Genomic DNA, 26,818 nt, shown 5'->3' on the forward strand with positions numbered 1-26,818 from the left:
GCCACCCTGGTTTCTCTTTCACTGTCTCTGTTTATCTCCCTGTTGGCTTAATAAGAATAGTAGTAGAGTTGGCAGACAGACTCTTTGATTTTAAGTGTATGGGGATATTAATGGATAATGTCATAATAGGAAATGTTCATTGTAGCCCTAGATACATTGTATTAAAACTGTGATTTTGATTTATACCACTATGTAGTCTCACTTTTGCATGGCAACTAGATGTGAAACATTTGGTCGATTAATCAGTATTTAATCATTTTATATTAAATGGTGTATATTGTCTTTTTATAGAGCTTTGTGCAGTGTTACATCCTGTGTATTAAAGAAACCACAGTGCAATGCCCACCCAAGCCCCCCCAAGCCCTTTTTTTTTTATTAATGCAGATAAAAACCTCCACTGGTAATAGATTTTGTTAGGTGAAAGTACAACATGTCTTGCAGCTCAGCCATGGAGTAACAAACATGTCATTGGGATCACTTGATAGAAGGATTCCCTCGACAAGCGCAGGGTTTTGCATGTACAAATGCAGACGGCTGAAGATGTTGATTTTGTCAACAAAGGAGACACGGTCATTGATTTACTCTGCTGGGTGACTCAGTGAGGGCAACGTATAACTGAAGCAGCCAGCGTGTGTCTGGTTTTATCAGGTTATAACACTTAATCGGTCATTCCTACACGATATAAAAGCATAACCTCACGCTACATCAGTCCCTTGACACACATTTAAAGATCAGTCTTTCTACTGTATGAGTTACTGCTCTATAAAAAGGTGCCAATGCTCATTTCTATCCACAGTTGTTTACAGTAGTTTACGACAGCAGACATTAAACGTGAAATGTATAGTTTGTATTGATTGAAACTAAACTCGCGGATGTGTTGAAATATCAGTATCTGATCATCCATTAGATACAAAGGCTGTTTAGGTCATCAGAAATGTCCTTTACCGCCCTACCTGAGACTTTTGTTTATCTCTCCCACAGTGTCCCATTGTTTATGAAAGGTTGCAGCCCCTTTCTTTGATGTGGGTGATAGATGCATGCAGAGGTCTGCTATCTGCACTCAGCCAGAGCCAAATGAATAAATGGATTGACCATGTGTGCCGCAGTGAAAGGACCCGACTAGAGGAAAGCTTCCTATCTGGCAAACAGACACTGTGGTGTGAAAAAGATAAGAAAAGCGGAGGCGCTTCTCATAGTTTAGGGTGACCCAGGGCTGTTGAATTAATCGAAACAAATACTGAAATCACAGTAATGGTAAATGGACTGCATTTATATAGCACCTTTCTACCTTACCGGACAAAGAGCTTTACAGTTTGCTTGTCATTGACCCATTCACACACACATTCACTGCTGGTGGCGGGATTGAACCGCCAACCTTTTGATTAAAGGACGATTTATCAATTCAATCATTTGTGTAAATGTAAGGATTTGCAACTTTTTGACATAGGTATTCTATTGAAAGCTGAATATCTTGAATCTATCTAGAGTAACAAGTGATTTAAAGACGCCATTTTGTGCTCTGGGAAATTGTGACAAGCATTTGTCACTACTCTGCCCAACCAATTAAAGCCAGATGCAATTTAGTCATTTATTTTACATTTAAAGGTCCAATGTGTAGGAATTTCTCCCATCTAGCGTTGAGATCATATCGCAATCAACTCTCTCGCACCACACAGTTCAGAGTACGTATTACAGCTACGGTAGCCTTCACGCTTCAAAAAGCCGGTCTCTTGCTCTTTTCAATATCCTTTTGTACGTGTGGTCCTCCGTGTTTCCTTCTTCAAACTTGCCGGGGCCGGGAAGCTACGATACCCATTAGCAGCACCTGTGAGTTTATCATGTGACAGTGAAAACGCGAAAGGCAGAGCAGTATGTCCTGTATGTCCCTTACCAGCTAACGTATTTCAAGATGGCGCATGAATATGGAGCGTCTACACCAGTTCATGCAAATGCAAATGTAAAATTTCAAGCCAAAAAGAATACTTGGAATTGATGGTGGAGGTAAATATTCATGAAAAAGGACAAGTTTGTGAACGGGCAACACAGATTTTGATAATGAACAACTAAACACGTTACACACTGGACCTTTTAATTTAGATTTAGGGCTGCGACAATTAGTTGATTGACAGATAATTAATTGGCGACTGTTTTTTATATTCGATTAATATTTTAAGTCAAGTAAAAATGCAAACCACTCTGTTTCAAGTTTCTCAAATGTGACTGTTTTTCTTTGTCATATGTGGCAGTAAATTATCTTATATTTGAATAAAAAAAAATTAAAATCCTGCTTCCTTGTGTCATCGTACATGTCAAACAGTCGGTATGCAGCAAAACAAGCAACATTCTTTTAATCACTTTAGGTCACTGAACTTTTCTTTTTACTCCGATATCTTTTCACATGAAACTGGATAAATGTTTTCACTGCACCCTTAGGCTCCTCTGTTTTCTTGTAAGTCTTATGAACACAATGCAGGAAAAAACACCACAACTTCCTTGACCTCTCTTTGCCCACTGAATGCTTTGCCACTCAACAGGCTGGCACCGGGCCCAACACTGCACCCTCTCCTTCTGGGGCCTAACATAATGGGTGGAAAATGGAGGACGTCTTAGTCGGTGTGTTTGGGCCCCACAACAGGGAAGACAATGCCTGCTATTGTTTAATTTGTATCCAGGAGAGGAAATGTCTCCATCCGTTTGGCTGCATTGCACTGCTACCATCCGTCTCACACATAAAGGTGTAAAGCGATGACATATTTGTTGCATCAAGGAAATAACTGGGGAAATTTACAAAGATGTTTGTTTGACAGTATGTAACTGGTATGCGAGGAATGCCATTCATTGTTTTGGGAAAACAGCTTTAAAGTGTGCACAAGGTTTTATCCAGAACAGCATCTTGGTATGTTTTTCCCTCCGTGGGAGTCATCTGTGTTCCTGGAAGGATTAGTTTGGAAAAGGAAAGAGGAGGGATTAGACGGTGTTACTGGTGTAACCTAGGAGGTTAGGCTACCCCCCCCCCCCAAAAGCCAAATGAACAAGCTTTGTCTTTATAAAGCACACACAATGAGCAGAATTCTGGCTATAGCCTTCTATGTCTAGTTATAGCTACCTACTACTCTTGGTCTGATCTCCTTCCTGTTTCTGTTCTATGGGAGGCTGTTGGCCCAGCTTTCAGCCAAAGATGTAAATGAACATGAAGCAGGCTAAGTGATGTTGAAAGCATAGATCAAACATCCTCCGCTTTTGATCTCTCTACTAAGAGGAAAAAGCACACAAAAAAAAATCAGCTGTGAGAATAATTAAAGTCCATGTAAGGTCTTTTGTTTTTTGAACGTTAAATTGTTCGAAATAAACAAATGAATCACATGAAAAAAAGCACTGAAACTGTCAGTGAAATTGTGAAGGTTTTTTTTTTTTTGTGATTTGATGATCCGGTCCATGTCCTAAAACTGTCAAGTATCCTCCCCCTGTGCACTTTGTGGTGATTGTGTTTGGCTCTATCTTTAAGGAGGCCAGAAAGAGAAAAAGAAAGAAAATCCGACCGGAAAATGTAGGGCCCAGGGAGTGGAAAAGATGGGGTCCTTTACATTCTTTCCATACAGTCAATCTGAAATATTTGAGACTGAAGCCACAATTGATGGTTTTGCATAGTTCTCCCTGTGAGGCTGCGTTTGAGTGGCGCTGTTTTGTTCACTGTGATGTCACCGTGGAAGGGGGGAAAAGAAACCCTGCAACACTGCCACCTAGTGGTGACCTTCTGTCTGGATTATTAGATACTTGGTCCTAGGGAATTTCTTCCTTCCGCAATCAGAGTTGATCTGTGTGTTGTTTCTTTCCATCTTCTCCACTCGACGGAGAGATAGTAATCACATTGTATGTAGGCCTATATACATACTGTTGTTTCCTTTTCAGTTAAACATTAGTTTTACGTTTTCAAAGTCTCTGAGGGAGATTTACTAAAGCCAGAAGTGAGTTCAAAATACTTCTATTGTATTCAAAGTTACTGGAATAGTTTGAGACTCCTTAAAGTAAGGAATTCTGTCACTGGTTTGACAAAGTTTGTAGCTCACAAAAACAACTTGTAAATCAGGGCTTTTTTACTGAATGAATTGTTGATGAATTTGCCAATTATTATCCTGATAAATCAATAAATCATTTGGTCTATTTTTGATGCCTTTAGATTGCATGATTTATCTGACCAAACCTGCAAATGGTTACATTTCAGGCACTTTTGCTTTAAAATAGGACTTAATCAATAAATTAATCAATATCAAAATAGTTGGCAGTAAATTCTGAGCCTATCAAGTCATTGATTTATCGTCATCATTCAGCTCTCTATTAACCTGAGCGGTCACCTTCATATTCAGGTTATTGCTCTCTGACCTGTACTTTGCATCCATTTGTAACCTTCTGTAAATGAATAGGACATTTTAATTTGTATTTGCAGTTCAGCATACATGTGTCTCACGTGTCATTTACTCTACCTCAATATCCAAAATGTACTCGGTTTATGCTGCAGTTCCTCGGTTACCCAGCAAGTGGCAGTATGTGTCTGAACAATGTCTCTGTCCAACCCTGTGCTGCGTCACTGACCACAGACACTTTGAACATAAGGATTTGGTTAGTGAGGATATCACTGTGTGATGTAACAGGGCCAGGCGGCCCTGAGGACAGTTTCTTTCTCTGTGTCCGCCTCATAAAAGCCAAACCCAAATAACAAAAAGCGTTTATGCTGACATCATGGGACCAAGAGCCGGTTGTGTAGTTTCATAACACCGCTTGGATGTTAAGTCATAGTCTGTAGTAATGTGTCACATATTTGTTGACTATACAGACTGATCTCAAGAAGTGGCGTATGCATGACACGCCAATTCGTATGCCATTTTGGCGTGTTATCAAGACGCATAATCGCTTTTTAGCGTGTTTATCACTGCTGTTTGGCCTCCATTGACTTACATTACCTTGCGATTGCGTGTCAATTTACGCCATAGCGAGTAGTATGAAAGCCCGAAAATCCGCAGAGGGATGTAGGTCGGGGTGGTGGATGGGTCAAACAACACAGAGACCGGGGATCTTGTCGCGCGTGTCACGTTTCCTAAACCCAACTGTCGCTTTCTTCTTTTCCTAAACCCAACCGTGCCGTTGCTGTCCCGCGTCCCGTTATTGTTTTCCGAAACCCAACCCATTTGCCGTGATGATGATGAAGTCCTGCTCCGTCTCTGTGTCGCTCTTACACTGTTGCCCCTGGCAACCAATAGCGTAGGATCCCAAAATGGTGGGCAGGCCCAGACACCTCCCAAATCGTCACGTGACAGCAAGCTACCATGACGTATGTCCTCATTCTCAATACGGCGTAGACATACACGCGGATAGCTCAAAATGCGTACAGATAACACGCCACTTGGCGTGTATGTTTACACGAAGTCATGATGTCACGTTGGACTATAAGAGTTACATGGTTTTTTGTAACAGATTTTACTACACTTTTTTCAACTTTATTAAGTGTGGTGTTTTCCACTGTGTTGGTTCTAATGGGAACCTCTGATTTTAACCTTTGAATTCCATTTCAACACTGAGCAAATAGGTAGAGTGTTTTGGGTTACTTATTTGCTGGTTGGCTGTAGGATGTTGTTCATTTCTGTGCAGCTGAGTTTCATGCATCCGTTGTAGGGTGTGATATGTATAAAACATTACTAATAATTATTTTTTCAGACGTGGACTCATCAGGCTTTAAGTCAACCGCTACAGTTTGTAGATAGTAGAGTGTTTCATGATAAGTGGTCTTAAATTGGACATCAAGTTTTGTTTTTTTTTGGAAATTGTTGGACTAAAAAAAGATCGATTTGATTGTGTTACAGATGTTTCTATTGATTATTTTCTATTTCTTGAATCAGCTAAAACTAACCATAGTAAGGCTTCTAACACTGGTGTGATTCTCCCCTCTGACACAGACATTGAGACACCAAACCAGCAGAAACAAAGTGTTATTCAGCTTTTCTGGTCAACATTTGATCAAAATTTCAATAACGTCATGATTGCTGCTCTCAGAAACATAACCCAGAGACAAGGTTGCCATTCTATGTGGTTTCATGTGTGTGTTTGTGTATGTCTGGAAGGGATCTTAACACAGAGTCTCTGTTTTCCCTCCACTCTGCTGTCACCACATCTACCTCCAGTTGCCGCCGACAAAGGCATCCCAGTAGCTGCAACCAGCACCGCAATACACACACACACACACACACACACACACACACACACACACACACACACACACACAGTCAGTGCCCCAGTGTGTACCAATAGACAGTGGAGTAGCTGTACTGGCTGCCAGCTCTCAGAGAGGGCCACTTTGTTTCACCTCTGACTTGGATTCACGCCAAACTATCTGAGAGTCGCTCACTGGGTCACTTGATGAAGTAATTGAATGGGGAGTTTATAGTTGTGTAGTGTAGTTCCTTTATTTTTTTCTCTGCGAGTTGCTTTATTGCTCTCTAATCCAATGCTCTGTCGCACAAATCAGTGTCATTGTCTTTGTAAAATGTTTTTTTGTTGTTGAATAAGTAGCCAGTTTGTCTGCTGCAGAATGCATAATCAGTATTTTAAGCATTAATGCGACAATATAATCATTACTGGGCTATGTTTGAGTTGGTTTTTGTTGACATGTTTTGCTCATTGGGATTGAGTAGGAGTGTTAAGCAGATCGTTGATTGACTGAAAATGAGTCGACAATTCTGAGAAACGATTTATCTTTAAATCATTTGTCAAATAAATATGCAAAATGTTAATTGGTTTCAGCCTTACAAATTTTGAGTAATTTGCTTCTTTTCTTTGTTTCATACCATTAAAAATGATCTATAATGAAAGCAATCTTCAGTGGCAGCCCTGTCGAGGATTAAAGGACAAATCCGGCACAAAATGAACCTAGGGGTTAATAACACGTGTACCGAGTCGACCGTTTTATTTCTAATCGAATGTGACCAGTTTTATCGCAAACCACTAATTAGCTTATAACGCTAGTCGTCGGGGCACGGGTAAAGTAAAAAGAAGTTGCTATTTCTATACCACTAACAAGGCTCAAAATAGCACCACACTTCCACGGTAGCATAATGAGGGTCCCTACATGTAAACCGAAGCATTGAGAATTTTGTAAGTGTACAGACAGTTTATTAAAAAGATAGATTAGAAAGACTGTACCGTTCACATATACAGGCGGGCTGCATCTTGGGAAAACAGTCACGACCAGTCGAATGACGAACGCTGGGCAACCAGTAACATAGCTCAAGCACGGCGTTCGTTGTTACAAAGTTCTCAATGCTTCGGTTTATATGTAGGGACCCTCATTATGATACTGTGGAAGTGTGGTGCTGTTTTGAGCCTTGTTAGTGGTATAGAAATAGCAACTTCTTTTTACTTTACCCGTGCCCCGACGACTAGCGTTATAAGCTAATTAGCAGTTCACGCTAAAACTGGTCACATTCGATTAGCATGAAAACAAATCCCAGAGAACGGTCGACTCGGTACACACGTTTTATTAACCCCTAGGTTCATTTTGCGGCGGATTTGTCCTTTAATGACAGTTTTGTGCTATCACATTAAAACTATAGTTATATTTCCCCATGCATTATCAGATATTTTGGCCACCTTATTGGCATTGCAACATGATGTGAACACAACATTGACATACAGCATGATCACCTCAAAAAGTTGATATGGTGAAATTGTTAGCAAACAGTTGCCTATTTACACATTCAAAATATCTTGCTCTTCAGTAGCTAAATGCTTCACTATGTTCATTAGATATTCACCAATTTTGTCTGTCTGCCATTTGGTGCTGAGGTGGTTTATAGCAGGTTTATCTGAGCTTTTTTTAATGAAACCTGCTGCCTGCTGCGGACGGAAAGCAGTTGATGAGAGTGGTTAGAGTGAATCAAAACCGTTACAAACATAGTCATAGTCATTTCATGTATTGTTCATAACAAATATTGATTGTAGTAGCTTAAAAGTTCTCGCTCTGAGCTCCTGTGTCTAACCCTTTCCCTCTGATCCTCAGGACCTGGAGATTGTCTACTCGTATCTCCACGGGATGGAGGCCTTGTCGAACCTGCGAGAGCACCAGCTGAGGTTAGTGTTTGCACTCTTTTTCTGGTACTTAATTAAAATAACTAAGAACTTGATATTCCAATCACATGAATTTCAAATGCAAATTAAAACACTGACAACTCCTCAGTGTCTGCTCCATAACGGCCGTAATCAGGGGTGAAAAAATTAACACAGAGCCGCCAGCCAAATGCTGGTGAAATTCATCTGGTTTTCTAATCCAGCAGCCGCTCTGCCCTACAACCACTCGTCAGCTCTAATGACTTTATTCTCTTTTAAAAGCAAATCTGCTGCTAAAAAGACAAAATGACATCCAGCTTTTACTGACTGGCACAGTGTCACATACATTTTCCTGATTGGTATAAACGCATTTTAAGCATGATTAATGTTGAAGTATGTGTTTTAGTACTTGTTGGGCTTATCACGTTTCTATTTAACAAAGTGATAAGATCTTTTGGTTCCCTTAGGTGTGTACACATTAACATCATTTGAAATGTAACAACCTCCAACTCTTCACAAAGAGGCATTTCATTACCTTTAAGCTAAATGAAATTCACACTTACCTTACACAGCATTTGGTCAAGTGAGCAGGGGTGTGAAAAGGGATTGACTAATCTCTCAAGCTCTGTTTTCTTGATATATATAGTATGATAGTAACGTTAATATCTTTGAGTTTTTGTCTGCTTGCAAAACAAGCAATTTGAAGCCTTGGAACTTGGGCATTAGGGAATTGTGATAGACTTTTTACACTTTTTTTATTTTGATTGTAATCATTAGAATGTAATCATTAGTTACAACCTACATTTTAGCTGTCACTTGCTGTTATTTTGTTTTCACTTTCTATTGGAATCAGAGTCCATATCTGACTCTAGACTTTCATTCGCACAGTAAAAGTCAAATTGATGGTGTCCATATTTTTTTGATTGAGACTGAAAACACAGGTGTGTCTTTACATAAAAATCTTCAATTTGACAAAAACTACCCTGATGTGAACATGGCGTTCTGTTCTCCAAACAAGATTTTGCCTTTTTGCTGTCCTGGCTGTCACCACGTTAGCCTTCCAGTCTATTCTGTGTGGCGCAGACTTTCCAAACACTGCATGTCAGAAGTCTGTTCCCAGCATGCCTTGTGTGCATACATGTGGATTATTGTGGCGACGGAACACTGTAGCAGTACATGACCCGCGAGCTGGAACATTCCAGTGTGTGACCCCGTCAGAGGCCTCCAACCCTACAGCAACCCCTCTCCCTCCTCCCCAGTTTGGATCCTGAGGAATGTCCCCGTGGTCCCACAGACCAATCCACCATGCCTGTCAACTTTGCTTTTTTTTAACTTAAAAAAAAAAAAAACAATTCCCAGCCAGCTATAGCCATCCCACTAACTATGGGATTATGTTGTAGTTCTTTTTTTTTTCCTCCACATTTCATCTGGGAGGAATGTGTTGTTTTTCTTCTGTAGATCTTTTTTCACAGCGACTTGTTTTTTAGAGCTGGGATTGTTTTTCTCTGCCGTTGTGCAATGGGGGGCTGCAACATGATGGCCGCCCCCAGCTATTTTTTAAGCCTTTTGTGTTTTGATCAGCTACTGTTTGCTATGGTTGCCTGTCTGTAAAGTTGAGGCGTATTTGTCTTCTCTGGAGGCATCCTGGGAAAGCCTGATGTGGATGACTTTTTTTTACACTTTTTATGTTGTGGGGGAAAAAAGCAGGTTTGATTAGAAAATCAGAGATCTTTGATTTGAAAAATTCGAACCATTATTTACCCTTACAAGTGAACTGAGTGAGAAAAATATGAGTTAAATCTTTGGTTGAATAATGATAGTACTTTCAAATTATTATTTTTTAGATTCTTCATGTAAGCAAAACACCATTTCACTAATGGGAGCAGTGGGAGCACAAAGTGAGTCTGTGCCTGATTGAGGAAGAGAAGGTGCTGCACAGAGGACGCTCATCTGACCTGGATGAATGACACTTGTTTTAGGAGCAGAGGCATAAACAGTCTTGTGACTGTAAGGTTAATTGTTCCAATCCTAAAACAATCCTTTGTCATTATCAGTGAATGAGGAGTCTCGCTTTGCCAGACCCTCCTCCACACGTTGCGGAGGAGGGTCTGGCTAGTCCACTCAGCATTCCGGGATGGGAGAAAAACCTGCTCTGGTTTATTGGCATTTCTTTAAACCAATCACAATCAATCGGTGCCGATGCAAAATAGCCTCGAGAAGGAACTTGTTTTGGTGGACGTTCAAAAGTTGTTGTAGTCGTGCAACAGAAAACTCAGATTGGACAGATCTAGACCCCAGAGTCTAGCTAGCTGTCTGGATTTACCCTGCAGAGATCTGAGGAGCATTTAACCATAGTTCTCATAAATCCACTGGAGTTTAAAATTCCAACACAAAGAAAGCGGAAGGAAACGGACATCGGCGAAAAGACATGCATCCAGCGGAATTTCCCGGAAGTGGAAAGTCGTGGATATAGACTAGTGAATGAGTAACTGTCTCCCAACCTTTCATCAGTGCTGCCATCAACAACAAACAATAAAAGTTTACCCCCAAAAAAGCGAGATTAAAAGATGGGTCTACTAATGACAAGAAAGTTTGCCTTCCTGAGATAAAGAGGGAGGATATTCTATGGTGTGTAGCACCATAAAAACATAAAGCAGCCTCACCAGATTTGATAAGTAACACCTAAAAGAAAGATCTGTAGCGTTAAAAAAAAGAGAGATTATACCATCAATCAGTCAATGACCTTTATTTTAACTCGTGAGACACTGAGGTTGCCCTTATTAACAGTGATGATGCTATATATGTATAGCCCATGAAATAGTTAACAATCAGATTATTATCAGCCACACATTCACTGCGTGTCACTGATGGTGATTAAAAGTCATTTTGAGGAATGTAGGTGTATTTCCAAAAAAAGGGGTTGGAATTTTTTTTTTAGCATTTAGTTCCTGAAGCTACATCCTTATTAGAGCTATGTCTGGATCTATTCCTTTCGTTTTCTGTTTTGTTACATTGTTAACCAACCAAAGTTATTATTTCCTCCTATTGTTTTCTGACTGCCACTCTCCCCTCCCTCTCTTCTCTGTCCCTGCAGGATAATGTGTGAGACGGTGCGTTATGAGAGACATGAGGCCAATGAAGTGCTATACTAGTAAGTACCAGGAACCGCATGGGTGTAGATGCCCCTGTGTGTAAATTGATATTATTGATGATATTTGATTAAATACTAACATCTCTACCGGCGCATGAACACATGAAAAACAGCGGGCAGCCAATGGAACACTATTACAATTGTGTGGGATCAAAGCACACTTTGGCCTGGGCCGTTACTCAGAGTTATTGATGAGCGGAGGCATGCCGGGTCCACACAACGGAGCGACCTGGGTGACTTAAATGAAAACAAATGTCCATAAAGCACAGAAGCAGTCAGTCGATGCCTTTTATGAAGGTGTGTGTGTGTGTGTGTGTGTGTGTGTGTGTGTGTGTGTGTGTGTATCAATTTCACACCAAACCACTCTACAGCACAGCTGGAGAGAGAAACAAACCTAGAAGGGATTTACAGTCTGATTTCACCTTGATTCAATAAGTCAGTGTGTACTGAATCCTCAAAGAACGACCTCAAAGAATAGCCTAAACGCATTTTCTTCAGTGCTAGCTAGTCACTAGTGGTAATGCTAATATGCTTCCTCCTTTCAGCTGGGTGCTGTGGAGGGTTAATATGATCGGAAAGCTGTATTGACAGATTCTTGACAGCTTCTGAGTGTGTTTGGACCCTTTTTTGAAAAGCTGCCACAACTGTAGTGAGCTGAGAGAACACACAGTGTTTGACTGCTGTCACATGTTGACGTCTTCCGAACACCCATGGTGAGAATTAAAACTGTTAATTAATGTTATCAGCCTCTCGAGGGGCTACAGAGGGCGCATTGTCCCTTCTCTGCCTCCTGATCCCTTGTGTGTGTGTGTGTGTGTGTGTGTGTGTGTGTGTGTGTGTGTGTGTGTGTGTGTGTGTGTGTGTGTGTGTGTGTGTGTGTGTGTGTGTGTGTGTGTGCGTGCGTGCGTGTGCGCGTGTGTGTGTGTGTGTGTGTGTGTTTTTGGGGGAAGATGGAGAAGAGTCAACACCTCATTAGAAGCCCATCGGTGGTGTGGGAGCTGATTAAACAATAGGAATGCAGATTATGCTGTGGTCGCACAATAGAGTTTCCAGTTTCAGCAAGATTCCCCCAGGTCCCCCCACACTAGTCACCACACACACACACACACACACACACACACACACACACACACCCCAACCTATAGCTAACCTATAGCTAAGAAGCTCACTTTCCATTTCTGGTGGAATTCATAATAAAGACCATTCTTGGATGTTCTAGTCTAATTCCTGTCAAAATGTAAGTATGCAAATGAAAACACCAGTGGATGCACACAGTTTAAATATGTACACTGTTTTTTGTGTGCTTATTGTGGAAGCAGTCTTAAGGCAGTGACACACCAACCCGATAAAGGGCCGTTGGACAGTCTGGCGAGGTCAGGGACTCGAGTCTGTTCGGTGTGTTCCGTGCCGTCGTCCGTCCGAGGAGCTGTCGGCCTTTATTTTGGCCGACCTGACTTCTTGCGACGGAGGGTGGTTAGTCGGACTCCATGACCAATCTGATTGGAACTAACCTGGAAATGACGAGCGGGATGAGCGTGACTAAGCCTCTCAAAATCTAACGAAAATCTTTTAAACCGACCTTTGTTGATCTGAAATGAAGACAGATTCAGCAACTGCATGGCCTATTTCTCGCTTAAAATGTTTTCAGAAACACGTTTCGGTGAACTATCTTCGTAAAATATGAGATCGTATTCTGAACGAGCCGCCATTATGCCCGGTTGAAAAATCCGGGAGCAGCCAGACCCACGTGACGTGTTCGTCCAATCAGCTGCCGGTTTAAATTTGTTGGCCGACAATACAGATTAGCGCCGCCTGCTGTTATGGAGACGTATTACATGCTCAAGTCGGCGTCGCTTCGGTGTGTTCTGAGGCACTTTTTGGACCTCGGGGAGCCGACTGATCAGTCCGACTGCCTTTTCTGCCAGCGGTCGGCCGTAGGGTTAGTGTGTCAGGGGCTTTATACCTCATTCAGACCAATGTGATGACATGGGTCAAAGCTGCATCGGCTGACGCTTCTCACCGACCCTCTTCCTGACTTAGGTTGGACTCTGTGGTGGACTTTGGCATGAATATGTTCCTCATCATTGGTTGCCACAGAGAAAATTAATTTAATGATATTGACACACAAACATCATCAGATCTACTTCCCAAAATGAAATGGAGCCAGAGAAAAATGGAAAGCATGCAAATTAGAGAGAGAGAGGGAGCATGCGTTAATGAACAGGAGCAGATAAGTGAAACTGAAACATTGATTTTATTTGGTAATTGGAAATAATGTAATGCCATTTTGCAGGTTATTGTCTTTGTGGTTCATGTTATTTGCACGTGTCTACAGTAGGTACAACTGTTGGTGTGTGTGTAGGGTTTGTGTGCATGCATATGTGAACCTATAAGAAGTCTGTCAGGGCTCTTCCTGATAAGAGCTGCGTGTTAAACGCCAGCAGATCAGATTGACTTTCCTTCTGTGCAAGATCTTAATCAACCTTCTCTTGTGAAAACACGAGCTTTTAACAGCCTTCCTTCATTTCCTCGTCTATTTATAACAACGGCAGTAATCTGCTGGGAAACGAGGGCTCTAAAAGTCAATGGGGGAATTTAATTGTTTATCTCTATTAAGTTGTAAAAATAGTATAGCCTGTATATTGAGTCATATGTCAGAAGGCTGTAAAGAGAGTTAATTTCCTTGAAGAAAAAAAAAAATCCTTCATATGAAAAATATTTTTAGCAAAGCTACAGGCTGACACATCAGTGTCAGGTTTAGGTTTGAGTTATCATGAATGGCCGAGGTATGGAGAACATTCAGAAAGCTTAACTTAACATTTAGATGTACATTTGTATTTGTATTTCCTTCCCATAGTTCAACTACAGTGTCTGACCTATGTGTTGGGGTGGAAGCAAAGGGAAGGAAGCAAAGGGAGGAAAACCAAAGGAGAGAGGGAGGATATTCCCAAGGGTGGGAGTAAATGTGATTTACATATTCCAAGGAATATACTGTATAATTGATATAGTACATTTTCTGGAAATTCAGGTTCCAAAATATTTAATAGATGAAATAATCGGATAACACTGGGGATCCCTGAAATACTCAAATGTTTTGTTATTTTAAAACTAATATGACAAACTAATGTTGGAATCCCACTGGGTGCTTTAGGAAACACCGATGACCAAACTGAGGCTGAAACTAATGATTATTTTCCTTATTGATTGATCTGACGATTATTTTCTTGATTGACAAATTCATCTTTTGGTCTTTAAAATGTTAGAAAATTAAAAAAAATTCCTTAAGCCGGATGTGGTCACTCCAAATCACTTTTTTGTCCAACCAACAGTCCAAAATACATTTAGTTCCCAATGACATAAGACACAGAAAAGCATATATCCTTACAGTGGAGAAGCTAATAGATAAGCTGTTAGATTTTTTGTCTCTAATCTATAGCAGCAATCTAAAACTAGCAATCTATGGCAGCCATCTTTCTGGAAATTCCTCCCTTGATTTAATGGAAGACGCCATCCAGACCACTCAGATTCATACAAATAACCTAGCTAATGACTCGCACAGTCACAATCTCACTCTGACTATCCCTGACAGTACTCATTTTCTTCTGCTTGGGGCTCTAGATTGCTACAGTGCTAACACTACATGCATGTGCGCACACACACACACACACACACACACACACACACACACACACAGTCACACACATTCACACTCAATATCTCATGAAAATACCCCATGCTGTGAGAGCATCCAGAGATTATAGTGCTAAAGCCCTCCTGAGATGGAGGCTGGCCTGGCACATTAAACAGTAGCTGGTGAAGAGGGTTAGTGCCTTCTGGTCAGCATTTAACCTCTTCCATGTCAGCTCTTTCAATGCAACCCTTGACCTTTGACCCTCACTGGTCTGTGTGGTATAAATGAAAACTCCATGTTTATAAATGTGCAATGCGAAGGTGTTATGATGTTTTTTTGCTGGAGTAGTAGAATTAGCTTGTTTGAGAGTCTTATTTCTTTTTTTTAGCTTCAAACTACAGGCATTGGAATCAAATGGTGTACATTTTCCATTGAATTAGAGCTGAATAGTTTTGATAATTGACTGATGAAAAATCATCATCAAAAACAAAATTCACCAGTTCCACATTACCTTCTGTTTACAAAGGCGAATATTTGCTGATTAAAAAAACAAAAACAAATTCTGAATATCTTTATATAACTTATATTCAGTTTTGAACTGTTGACAGACAAAACTAGACATTTGAAGACGTCACCTTGTGCTCTGGAAAATTGGCGTTTTTTTTACTTTTTTTTTTATTGTCATCGACCAACTGATTAATTGAGAAAATAATTGGCAGATTAATTGATAATGAAAGTAATTGTTACTTGCATCCGGGCATATAATCCAGTCAGTTTTTTGTTTTTGTTATGAGGAATTTCAAAGCCAAGCCTGTCCGTCTTAAAGTTGTGACCATGTCATTGTTTGTAGTGTATTTCAGTGTATTTCAAGTTAAAGTAAGCAGTTTGATCAACTGATGGCATAATGTCTTCTCATTTTCTGCACTTACAGACACAACAACTAAAGGTTAATTCCCGTTTCAGTTGTTTGTGTGACTGTGATGCTGAAATCCCATTTTACCCTCACAGTCAGAGAGCTACCGTATGTGTTTCGATTGAAATTTACTAAAAGAGGAAGAAGAAGAATTTGTCTCGTCAGCAGACTGCATCAGTCTTCAGCATCTTAGAACCATTGGAGCAATAAGGTGTGGCAACCAATACATTTTAATAAACAATTTCTTTTTTTTTGTTTTTTTAACTTTTTACTGGTATTTTTCTTGTTTTAAAGATGTAGGAAAAAAGCATTGGTGATACTGTATCATGACAATACTAAAGAAGAACACTTAGCAAACTGTGATATTTTAACCCCTGGTCGATGTTCAGAGTGAGCGAAGCTCCTGTGCAGCTGTTAGAAAGTTGTCCCCCCACCCCATGCAGCTCCTGTTCCCCGTGACACTGTGATGCTGCTGGCCTTCAAAAATGTCACGGGAGGGTAGATGAGGTGGAAACTCAGTGGAAAATGGAACTGAAACAGTCCTCATCCCAATGACCAGTCGGCTTATATAGTTACAGTATACGCAGTATGTACTGTGCTGACATGAAGACTAGATTAGATTAGTCGTTTAACAAGCATCTGGAATGGCAGCACATTAAATTGGTAGAAAATGGCAGAAATGTCATGCAGTCTGCACACACATCCATAGTTTGGAGCTTTTTAATAATGTGCATCAGAAAGTAGAAAGATCTAACTACGATCAGATCTTGTCTTAATTGTGCTTTCTGTTAGAGCAGTGATTCCCAACCAGGGATACCCCAGATATCTTTGTGCAGTTAGGGCGTACAAAGTTTGTGGAGTAGTTCAGCGAAATTGAATAAATATAAATTGTGATTAAGTAGAAGCATACTGTATATAATCTCATATTTGCATTTAGTAGGATAATAAAAACACAAATATGATTGCAAACTGGTATGAGGCTGATCTTTAGTGTTTTTAGTGTCACAATGCACAATTGCACAGTTCCCTACCAACCTGAGCCAGGTGTAACACCTGTACACCACCTGCTTCAATTGAGTCAGTTAAAACTAGTCAATAAGTTAGCAGAGAAGTCAATATCAGTATCTGAAAGTAATGGTTAAATGACCGTAGTAATTGTAGTAGTATAAATGCAAAGTTGACCAAAACTACAGAAAAAATATTGAGTAAAATAATAAGAAAAATATTGACAATTCCAGAATCACTATGTCTTTTTATAAAACTAATTGTGTTGATAATAGTTTAAAATAAATTCAAAGTTTGGGAGAGGAGGGAAGTTTGAGGCGGCTTCCAAAACACAATATGTTGGTGTTTACAAAAGTCCCCAGTCTGCTGGTCAGAAAGCTTTTCATGTATTCAAATATTAACGACTAACCTCTCAGTCCTCTTCCACCCCCTCCCTTGAGCTTTTTTTTTAAATTTAGGTTAAAAAAAACAGAAATGAATTGCAAAAGTGGTACAAATGCTTTTTTTCACAATGTCACAACACCATTGTGGCATTGAAAGTCTCTTGAGAGTTTCATGGTAAAAACAACAACTTCAAATGGTCATATTTTTAGCTCCTTGTTTATAATGGGCCACTGAATGCGCTTGTCAGACACTCCTCTTTTGTTCATCATCAGTCCAAACGCTGTGCACCCATGTGAAAAAGAGAATCACTTGAGCATGATTGGTATCAATATTAGACAAATTATCACGTGAAGTAAAAAGTTAAACATTTTAAGGGAATGTCTTGACTCTACCTATTCATTTGACAGCCAAACGTGCCTCAGTTTCACATTTTCAGAAAGGGCATTTGATTCTTGAATAAAACGTTTTATTTTCGTAAAAATTGAATCCTCATTTCACCAAAGTCTTGATGCTATAATCATTTTACCCCCATTCCACCAGCTCCATGGCACTCGTATAACCAGATTCCCCGCTGTTAAAGGCTTCCCGAGGGGCTTTTGGTGGATGATGTTCTGCGTTTGACGATCGCTTCCAGTACGCGTGACCCAGTTCAATCAAGCTGTCGCTGCACATAAGAGTCTCCTATCTCCTACTTTTTTGGTGTTCTATCTTCTCTCCCTCAGCCATGCGAGGGTCTCCCCTCGCTCTGTGCATCTGCGTGCCAGCAATTAATAATTAGGCATTTCATTCGTGTCATCTCTGAATGCAAGGAAGAACCATAAAAGGATGGAACGAGTCTGGAGGGAGGTGGATGGAGATCAGCAGAAGGAAAAGGAGAATGGATGCTGTTGGAGGAGTTTGCACTGTGTCAGTAGGGTGTGCTGTCTACAGCCTCATTAGTTCTGCAAGGAAAGTGTTGAGAGGAGGAAGGAGGGGTGAGACTTTGTTCTCAGTGATTAGAAGAAAAAAAAAAACTCTGTCAGCACAGTGATGCTGGGTGTGAATATATGTGTCTGTGTGGGGGCGGGTGTATAATAAGTGCACCCATCCTTTACCTTTCTGTAAGCAAAAGCCAGTCACACCTTGCTGACGTCGGACTGGTCATTGATTTTGTTCCTTCTTTTCCCCTCTGGTTTCAATTAAAAAATCGCACTCAGACCAGTTGAAAATGTTCAGTGATAATCACACATGCTGCTGCCTTAACGCCAGAGCACCTTCAAGTACAAGGTCTGATTTCAGCTCGATGAGCAGACGTTCTTTTTCTGTGATGAGGCGACGTTTTTTAAGTGCCAACTACTAAACAGACAGATGGAGGTTTCACAAAGAGAAACATCCATTTCCATTTAAATTGATGCTGTGCTTTCATAGTAAAGATAATAACAGTTTTTTTTAACTAATACCTGAACTGATGCAGACAGACAATACCAGTGTTTATTTATTTTTTTACACTTTTGCAAATAATGTTATTCCTCTACCATTTACAAAATAGTTCAGTATTGTGGGAAATTGATTAAATGATTAAATTTGGGGTGGCAATAGCTCAGTCTGTAGGGAGTTGGGTTGGGAACCGGAGGGTCGCTGGTTCAAGTCGCCATACGAACCAAAGTATGGGCAGTATGGGCACTGCCAAGGTGCTCTTGAGCAAGGCACCAAACCCCCAACTGCTTGGGGCGCTTGTCCATAGACCGCTGCAGCCTCCTCACTCTGACATCTCTCCATTAGTGCATGTATAGATACTGAGCATGTGTGTGCATTTCAGGCCTGTGTGTAATGTGGGTTCTAACAGCAGAGTGAAAACATTGTAAAATTAGCTTAGCATAAAGACTGAAGACCTACCGGCACTTCTTAAGTTGACAAATTAACACTTTATATCATCTTTGTTTTAATCCATACAAAAACCAAAGTGTAAGAATGCTATATCGTGTTTATCAGGAGTCTGCGTGCCAGACTATTTCCTGGAGTCTTGTTGTCTCTGTGAGGTTGTGAGGCAACCAGCAGAGACTACAGCGCCTTGTCAAGAAATAGTCCGGCACATGAGTCCCTATAACAGATGAAACAAACACGATATAACAAGTTAATAAGCTTGCTTATAAAGCTGAGCTTTAGAGGTTCTGGTAGGCCTATTTTATTACATTTGGACAGAGCCAGTTCCCAGGCTTATGCTAACCAGCTGCTGGCTGTAGCTTTCTATACACTGTACAGACATGAGAGCGGTATTCATCCTCTCATCTAAAGCAAACAAGCGTAATTCCCTATTCCTTATTCCTATAACGAATAATGAAAATAATTGTACTTTTAGACATTAAGACGTGTAATAAATGAAGCTTCCTAGATTAGTCATGCATAGTTCTATTTCACAATTTTTGTAAAAAAAAAGACAAAATAAGTCAAATAGTTACACATTTTGAATGTCTGTTGTGTTTGTTTGAAAATAGTCAGGATGCTGAAATAAGCAATAAAGGCACCAAACTGAGACTGTAAATCCTAAAATCTAGCAAAAATAATCCTAAATGTTGCCGTCATGATGCAGCTTTGGTTGTTAAGAATCATCAGAGCAGATTTAAAGCAGTTTTTGTTTGCTGATGTGCCTATTTTTGTGCACCAGTGCTGAAACTTCAGTGCTCATGTCAAATTCCCAGCCCTGGAGAAAATAAATAAATTAAATTAATTTTGTATCACAAGGAATCCTATATTTAAAAAATGAGACTCAGCAGCTATTCTAAGAGCGCAGTTTGCTCTGTGATATTTAAACTGACCTGCACAAAGATTGCATATGTTATGTTTGTCCTTTGAGCCCTCTGGCTGGTTGCATATGAATGAAAGCAAGCATTAACTTCCCTATCCGTGTACACAGCATTTGTTTACGTTCTCGGTAGGTTAACATACACGGCCTCTTTGATAATCCTGCATGTACTGAGCATAGAAGATTCCGTGTATATCAGCCTTGTGAGATTATCTCTTTGCAATCCCTCTGGTAACCATGAAAGTCCTGAGATAAGCTAGATGAGCAAGGAAACAAAACGGATAGTTTTTTTTAAACTGTGTCATCCTTTAAAAATTACCAGCATGCTTTATTCACACTGAGTGTTAATTTAATTTCTGAATTTCATATTCAGTGAATTGTTTATCTAAAGGCAAACTCCCCTCAGTAGAATCTTTGATGTTCCTTAATAAGGCCTCTGGTTCACTAGTTATGCCACATAATACTTTAAAAAAAAAGTCTCTTTAATTTAAATTAAATTGCCAAAAGTGTAGCATAACTGTGGTGAAAGTGTGTACTTGTGTGTTTGTTTACCAGTCATGTAAGAAGCTGACAGGCAGCTACATCATCCAGGGGTCAGTCTGAGTTTACTTTGTCTGCGATGCCCAATTTCCTCGTCTGTGTGTTTCAGCAGGGCCATGGGTGTGGGAGGATGAGTGATGATTCCTCAGTTCATTCATAGTTCATTCATACTCTCTCTCTCTCTCTCTCTCTCTCTCTCTCTCTCTCTGTCCCTCTGTCCCTCTGTCCCTCATGTTTTCTTCTTTTCACTTTCTTTTTTGTAAAGCAGCAATCTGTATTTGGCACAGTGAACAGGAAAGGTGGCAGCCACCTGGGTTTGAATCCCTTTGCTGCGTATTATCCCCTCTCTCTCTCCCACCTTTCCTGTCTCTCACTAGCACTATCTAATAAAAATAAAAAGCCCAAAACATAATCTTAATAAATAAATAATTGTTGTTCAGTGTGTCGCAGAGCCTGTACATATGACTTTTGTTTCTAATATACTATATAGTAAGTTCAAAAAATAATACCTGAATTTGATCATTTAGTAACGGGTAAATTAAGACGATGTATTCTATAACAGTATTATGATTTTGTTACATGACTAGATGAAAGAATAGATATTTCCTTAAAATTGCAGAATTGTCCTTCAAAGTAAAGGCCTTTATCTTGCCAATTTTACACAATTCCTTACTCTAAGCACTATTTAGAGTCATATTTTCTCCATCTCCATTGCATTCTGTGATAACTTGTGCTCATTGTCTCTCTTTCTGTCTTCCAGCCCTGACGACATCGGAAGCTGCTGGTACATCCTGTTGTCTGGCTCAGTCTTCATCAAGGAGTCCATGTTCCTTCCCAGAAGCAGGTAGGATCATCAGCCATTTTCATTCGGGTGGTGTTTTTTTAAGGCCTGATCTTGGCACTAACCTGCGAGCAGCTTTCACCCTTCAAAGCCTATTTAGAGGAGTCACATAGTGAGATAAAAGCTAATCCTACACTGGCAATAGCCACACACATAGCCAATTTTAATTTTTACTATCTCAAAAAAGTTTGTTCCCCCTCTTATCAACTTGCTCTTATCCAGAGGAGTAAACAGAGGTGATGGCTTTTACCCAAATTGTCTTTTTTAACATTGTTTGCAGAGTTAAGGTTACAAAGGGCACACCTGCTTGTTGTGGATTTCTCAAAAGGAAAAGTATAAATCTGATAATTACTTTTTCTGTCACAAAAATAAATTGTATTTTTGTTGTCACAGAAGAAAATCGCTCACGAGAAAGTGACCGCTGCTGCCCTCTCAGTGATTTTGCAACTTTTGTTTCCGAAAAGTAACAAATTTATTTAAAAAAATGTCAAACCGCTGAACAAAATGTTAATGTGTTAACATCTCAAATATTTTGCAGCAAATTGGTACACATGATTTCAATTACCACTGCTTGCTGGTATAATCCAAAAAAGCCTGATATCCCAGTGCTGCCCATACACAGTGATAGATAGATGGATAGATACTTTATTGATTCCCAAGGGGATCAATAAAGTCTCAGCTGAGAGAAGGATGCCGGGCTGGTGTTTTGCATTTTATTGCAAGGCACCAGAGATGGCATCTGGATGCAATTCTGGAGAAACAAAGCATTCACAGGTTCTCTCTTGCATAAATTCCCTCTGTGCCTCCCCAGGAAAAAGTCCTGAAAAAGAGGGAAATGAAGGAAGATGACATGCAGGCTGATGTTACAAAATTATACATAAAATTATCTTGAAATAAAAAGTCTTAGTCTTTCTGAAAAATGTTAGACAGCAGAAAAATAGCCATGCATAAACCCACATACCTGCAATTGTAGAGAAACAAAGAATTCTCAGGATCTCTCTTGCATAAATCCTCTCTGTGCGGAAAAAGTCTCAACAGTACACAGTACACTCTAGCATTGCAAGCTACTCTGCCTCTGAAAACATCTCTCCCAGTGAGAAGATTTATGTACAAAAATAATTAACTTTATAGCTTTCCAAATTTTAAAATATCACTGCATTCATTTTTGGTACACAGAAAGTAAACAGAGCGAAGAAAATGGTCACCTCTCCAGGAAAAAGTACATAACAAAAAATAACAAAGTGTTTATGTTATAAATAACATAAACAATAAACAGAACATTTTTAACAAGCTTACAACTCTACATTAGGACATTTTTACTCTACATTATAGTGTGTTACAAACCATTTCTTAAATGTGTATTCTTAGAAATGCTAAATATGGGGACTTAAAATAAAGAGTTATACAGGAATTTATTGTTTATATGTCCTGAGCAGCCACCAACTACTTTCGTTGTAGTGTTATGAACATTGGGGGGAATATTTGTTGGTTAAAAAAAGTGTTTGATGTCACTCTAAACATAATTTACATATAGTTCCAGCCCTTTTTTCTGATAGGGTGTATTAAGAAATACATATTATAGTCTGTGAAATGTGGTAGAAAGCAAGTTTGTCACCAGAGCCCTCCCCCATGATGGATAATAATTATCTACCACACCATCAGAGGACTTAAGATTCATGTTCCGCTCTCCAGCTCTCAGCCATCAGCTCATGGCAGTGATCACCACCTCTGAAGCCAAGACCCAAATGTTAAAAAGCTGTGATTTCACAAGTGGATCTGTTACATGAACCATCTCTGTGGGTGTCTCGAAAACAATGATCTTTTCATCCATTAGGCTTGACATAACACACACCTACGGCCACTGAAAGCTCTTGGGCCATCACTTTAGTGTCCCGGCAGTACTGCGATGGTCGGCTGCGGTCATTCTCCAGATTCACATGAACGTGGGAGGCATTTAAAACACAAGACTTGATTGGAAATGTGCCACAAAGCTGCTCCCCTCTTAAATATAACCTCTTCAGTTTTGCCAAGGTGAAAATGTGTGTGTGGGATGCCGGAGGGCGGATTTGCAGGTATTGGCAGATTAATGCCCAACTGCAGTCGCTGGGGAAGAGAGGGCTCTGAAAATGTTTACTAAGCATAACTTGCTAGGAAGACTGTGTCCACTCTGCTGCATGAGACTGTATATGGTTGATAATTAGCTCACTTATTCTTAGAGTGATGCCAACTGCATTGCACAACACAAGTGTTGTTTCTTTGAACTGCGCTAAATTATACACATGATGCACAAAATGCACATTGAGCACTATTAATCAGAATCACTTAAATCACAATATAAAGCAGAATAATTTGTCTTAGGAACAATGTTAAGGAGCATAGCAACAGCTAGATCAACCAAGTGAAAACTGACAGGCAGTGGATAGAGCCTCTTGTTGGCTCTGGAACAGGCGGGAGGGGCTGGGCTGGAAGCCAGGAGAAGATGGGCAGTGACTGGCCAACCCGGTCGAAACGAAATGAGTTGAACGCCACCTAACGACATCATCTCCTACTTTCCTGAGCCACTGTCAGTCAAGAAAGTGACTGAAGGTTCCAGCATCTAGATGTATCTAACAGCATCCCATATCCCACCAACATTTAATGGAGATTTCTCTCAACCATGACTGCAGTCTTCCCATAACCTACTGTAAATCAAGTACTGTCAGTGGCCTAAACCTTAGTGTGTCAACCCCACCCAGTTTGCAAATATAAAGGCTCATTAAAATGCACAGACTTGCAAAGTACTATCAGCAAACGCATATTAAGTAGGGCTCGTGATATGTTAGATCGTGATACTGTAAGATCAGTATAAAGATAGAACACTTTAGCACTCTACTTAGCACTCTAGTATAGTCTTAGCCTCTACCACAGACCTTGGTGTGTATGGCTCCTGCATTAAAAACATCATTCTTTGGGAGGAAATGAAGCGAGACCTATTCCCCTAGTGACAAGAAGACATTTTTGAAATGACACATTCATAATGACACATTCTAATTCTAAGTTTTCAAGGACCTCTGGGTCATGAAACTCAATGTCGACTCGAATGTCAGTGTAAATGTTCTAATCAAGAAGGAATAGAGGAACCCTTTTTTTCATGACAGCGTTTGTATTAACTGTTTTCTCAGTAACAGTACCAGATACATTCTTTAAAACAGCGTAGTATGATACCATCAATCTATGACTGGAAGTCACAAGAGGATACATAACTGTTACACTTCCCGCTAAAACAGGTGTGTCAGTGTTTTTTTAACAGTAAGTGACATGTTTGAACATTGACTGGTTGTTTACATGTTGACACATTTCCTCATTAGCAGCCTCTTAAAGCCTAAACTATTATGTGACATCACTTTCAGTTTTATTTTTCAACATTTTCTTTCTTCATACTCGGAATGGCCATTAAAAAACATTTAATGGCCATTGCGACAAAGAAAAAGTAGAAGTGATGAGGGCTACAGGGCTCGGAGGGGAAATTGGCTGTGACACGAGAAACTGAATGGAGTCCAGCGGGACTTCCTGAAGCTTTTAAAGATGTGGTGGAATTGGGTTTCAGACAGGCCCTACCCAGAAATGGCTGCTTGTATCTACTCTGGCAGCAAAGTTGAAAACTTGATATCCCCTACATCATTCACTCAGTGCTTTTCTCCCTCTGCTCCCCCCTCCCATCACTGGTCGCTGTAGTGAGATGTGATCCAAGGGAAGAGGAATGACTCAGTCATTAAGTGAAGAAGCTGGAGCTCTGTGCCTTTATTTAAGGCCAGCGTGAAATCGAATACAACCCAAATAAATACATCTTAGTAAGCGGGTGACAGATTTAAAGCCTGTAGAAACACATGCTGTGTAAAACACGTAATTAAAGGAAATCAGTAAATCAGGCCAGGGTCAGGCTACATGATAATGATCTTCGTCAGATTAGACGACCACAGAGTGATTCATTTTTGCCAGGACTCGGCTGAGAGACACGGCAGGCTATTGTTGGATTTAGAACATTTATAGCCTGCCATCTTTTATGACATACACCAGTGAGGCATAAGGGATCGACTTGATTGTTCCACCTGGCAGCACCAACGACGAATGTTTCTAACAGTTTTTTGAATGAAGCTGAACCTGGAATTCATTCATCATCACTTATTAGTAAAGGTAGGCTCTGGCTTGCCCATCCCGTGTCATAGGAAAAGAAAAAGGTTCGGTGTGTAGTATACATACATGTGTGTGCAGAGGGTGACACAAGTAGCCGCAGGTATGATAGATTTGGTATGCTTCTGACTCAATGGAATTAAATATAACATCATTGCGCTTAGCTACGCCATATTATACAGAGCTGTCTGTGCTTCTATTGGTCTATGTCACGTAGCATGTTGTAGAAGTTGTCAAACTAGGTGGAAGGAGGCAATTATTTTGACACACTAGTCTTTTAGTCGTTTGTTCTGTCATCTTCCACTATAACGCACTAAAACGGGATAAAAACAAGCAATCGTCGCACCTGACGTTAATTTTCCTTCCAGATGCCCCACATCCGTCGGTTGGGCCATATCAGGCTGGTATTGTGTAGTCTATCTTGGCATTGTATGTAAATAAGTGTGATTTTCTGGATTTGAAATCCATAAACATTTGAGTTGGTGGTAATGTGGGGTTGCATTTTCCTTTTTTGAAAAGTTTGAAATGGAGTGAGTTAGGAGTTATTTGTAAAATGAATTATCTCTAAAATGAGATGCGTTGATCTTGCAACTCTGCAGCTGTTTTGAAGCAATAGACAGAACCAGAATTAGTCAAAACATGTCAAGTAATAGCTGTCATAATTGCCTTTGTTTCCCCAAAACAACATTTATGTTGATCTCCATTTTCAAAAGTGCAATGAACATGTTGAAATATTTTAGTTACAGTTTCAATAACCTTGCCACTGTATGAAACTCTTAACTTCCACCATGATCTACACTTCATTAACCCTGGTCTGGTTTTTACTTCCCCTCCTCCGTGCTGCTGCCTCCATTTATTATCACTATCAGTTGACTGCTGTCAGGACTTTACCTCCGGTCATTCACTGAACAGTTTCCTGATCATCAGCCTTATATTGGCTAACAAAAACCACCACTCTTAACTGAATCAGCACCTATCAGCAGCCAGGGTTCAAGTTAGCGGAGGAATGTCAGCCTCATCGCTTTTGTTTGTGTGAACTGCTTGAAGAAAAGGTCAGTAAAGCATCGAATCATTTCTTGACAGCCAGCAGCAGTCCAGGCAGAGTCATCTATGACTAGATGACAAACTGATCCAGTGATCATTTATTCTGTAATTAAGCAAACACAGATCTCACTCACGTCTTCTCAGTATTGCTCTTATACTGTACTGTATGTTCTGTGGAAGCCGACAGGCAGTAATAGTCTTTTTACTCCTCACGTGGATGAAAAAAACACTTACTATAACTGCACATTTCATGTTTTTGCTAC

At 40.1% G+C, this 26,818-nt stretch overlaps 1 protein-coding gene across 10 annotated transcripts in view; it reads left to right on the forward strand.

Annotated features, from left to right (window-relative positions):
- rapgef2 (Rap guanine nucleotide exchange factor (GEF) 2) overlaps window positions 1–26,818 on the forward strand; it is a 121,711-nt gene that overhangs the window by 30,214 nt on the left and 64,679 nt on the right. For all 10 annotated transcript variants that reach the window (XM_031317180.2, XM_036004337.1, XM_031317178.2 and 7 more), the window contains exons 2-4: window positions 8,048–8,118; window positions 11,189–11,245; window positions 21,261–21,344. In XM_031317180.2, coding sequence (XP_031173040.1) covers window positions 8,048–8,118; window positions 11,189–11,245; window positions 21,261–21,344 — 212 coding nt within the window. The remainder of the gene's footprint in view (window positions 1–8,047; window positions 8,119–11,188; window positions 11,246–21,260; window positions 21,345–26,818) is intronic.

This window comes from Sander lucioperca, chromosome 1 (genome assembly GCF_008315115.2).
Source record: "Sander lucioperca isolate FBNREF2018 chromosome 1, SLUC_FBN_1.2, whole genome shotgun sequence".
NCBI classification, from domain to species: domain Eukaryota; kingdom Metazoa; phylum Chordata; class Actinopteri; order Perciformes; family Percidae; genus Sander; species Sander lucioperca.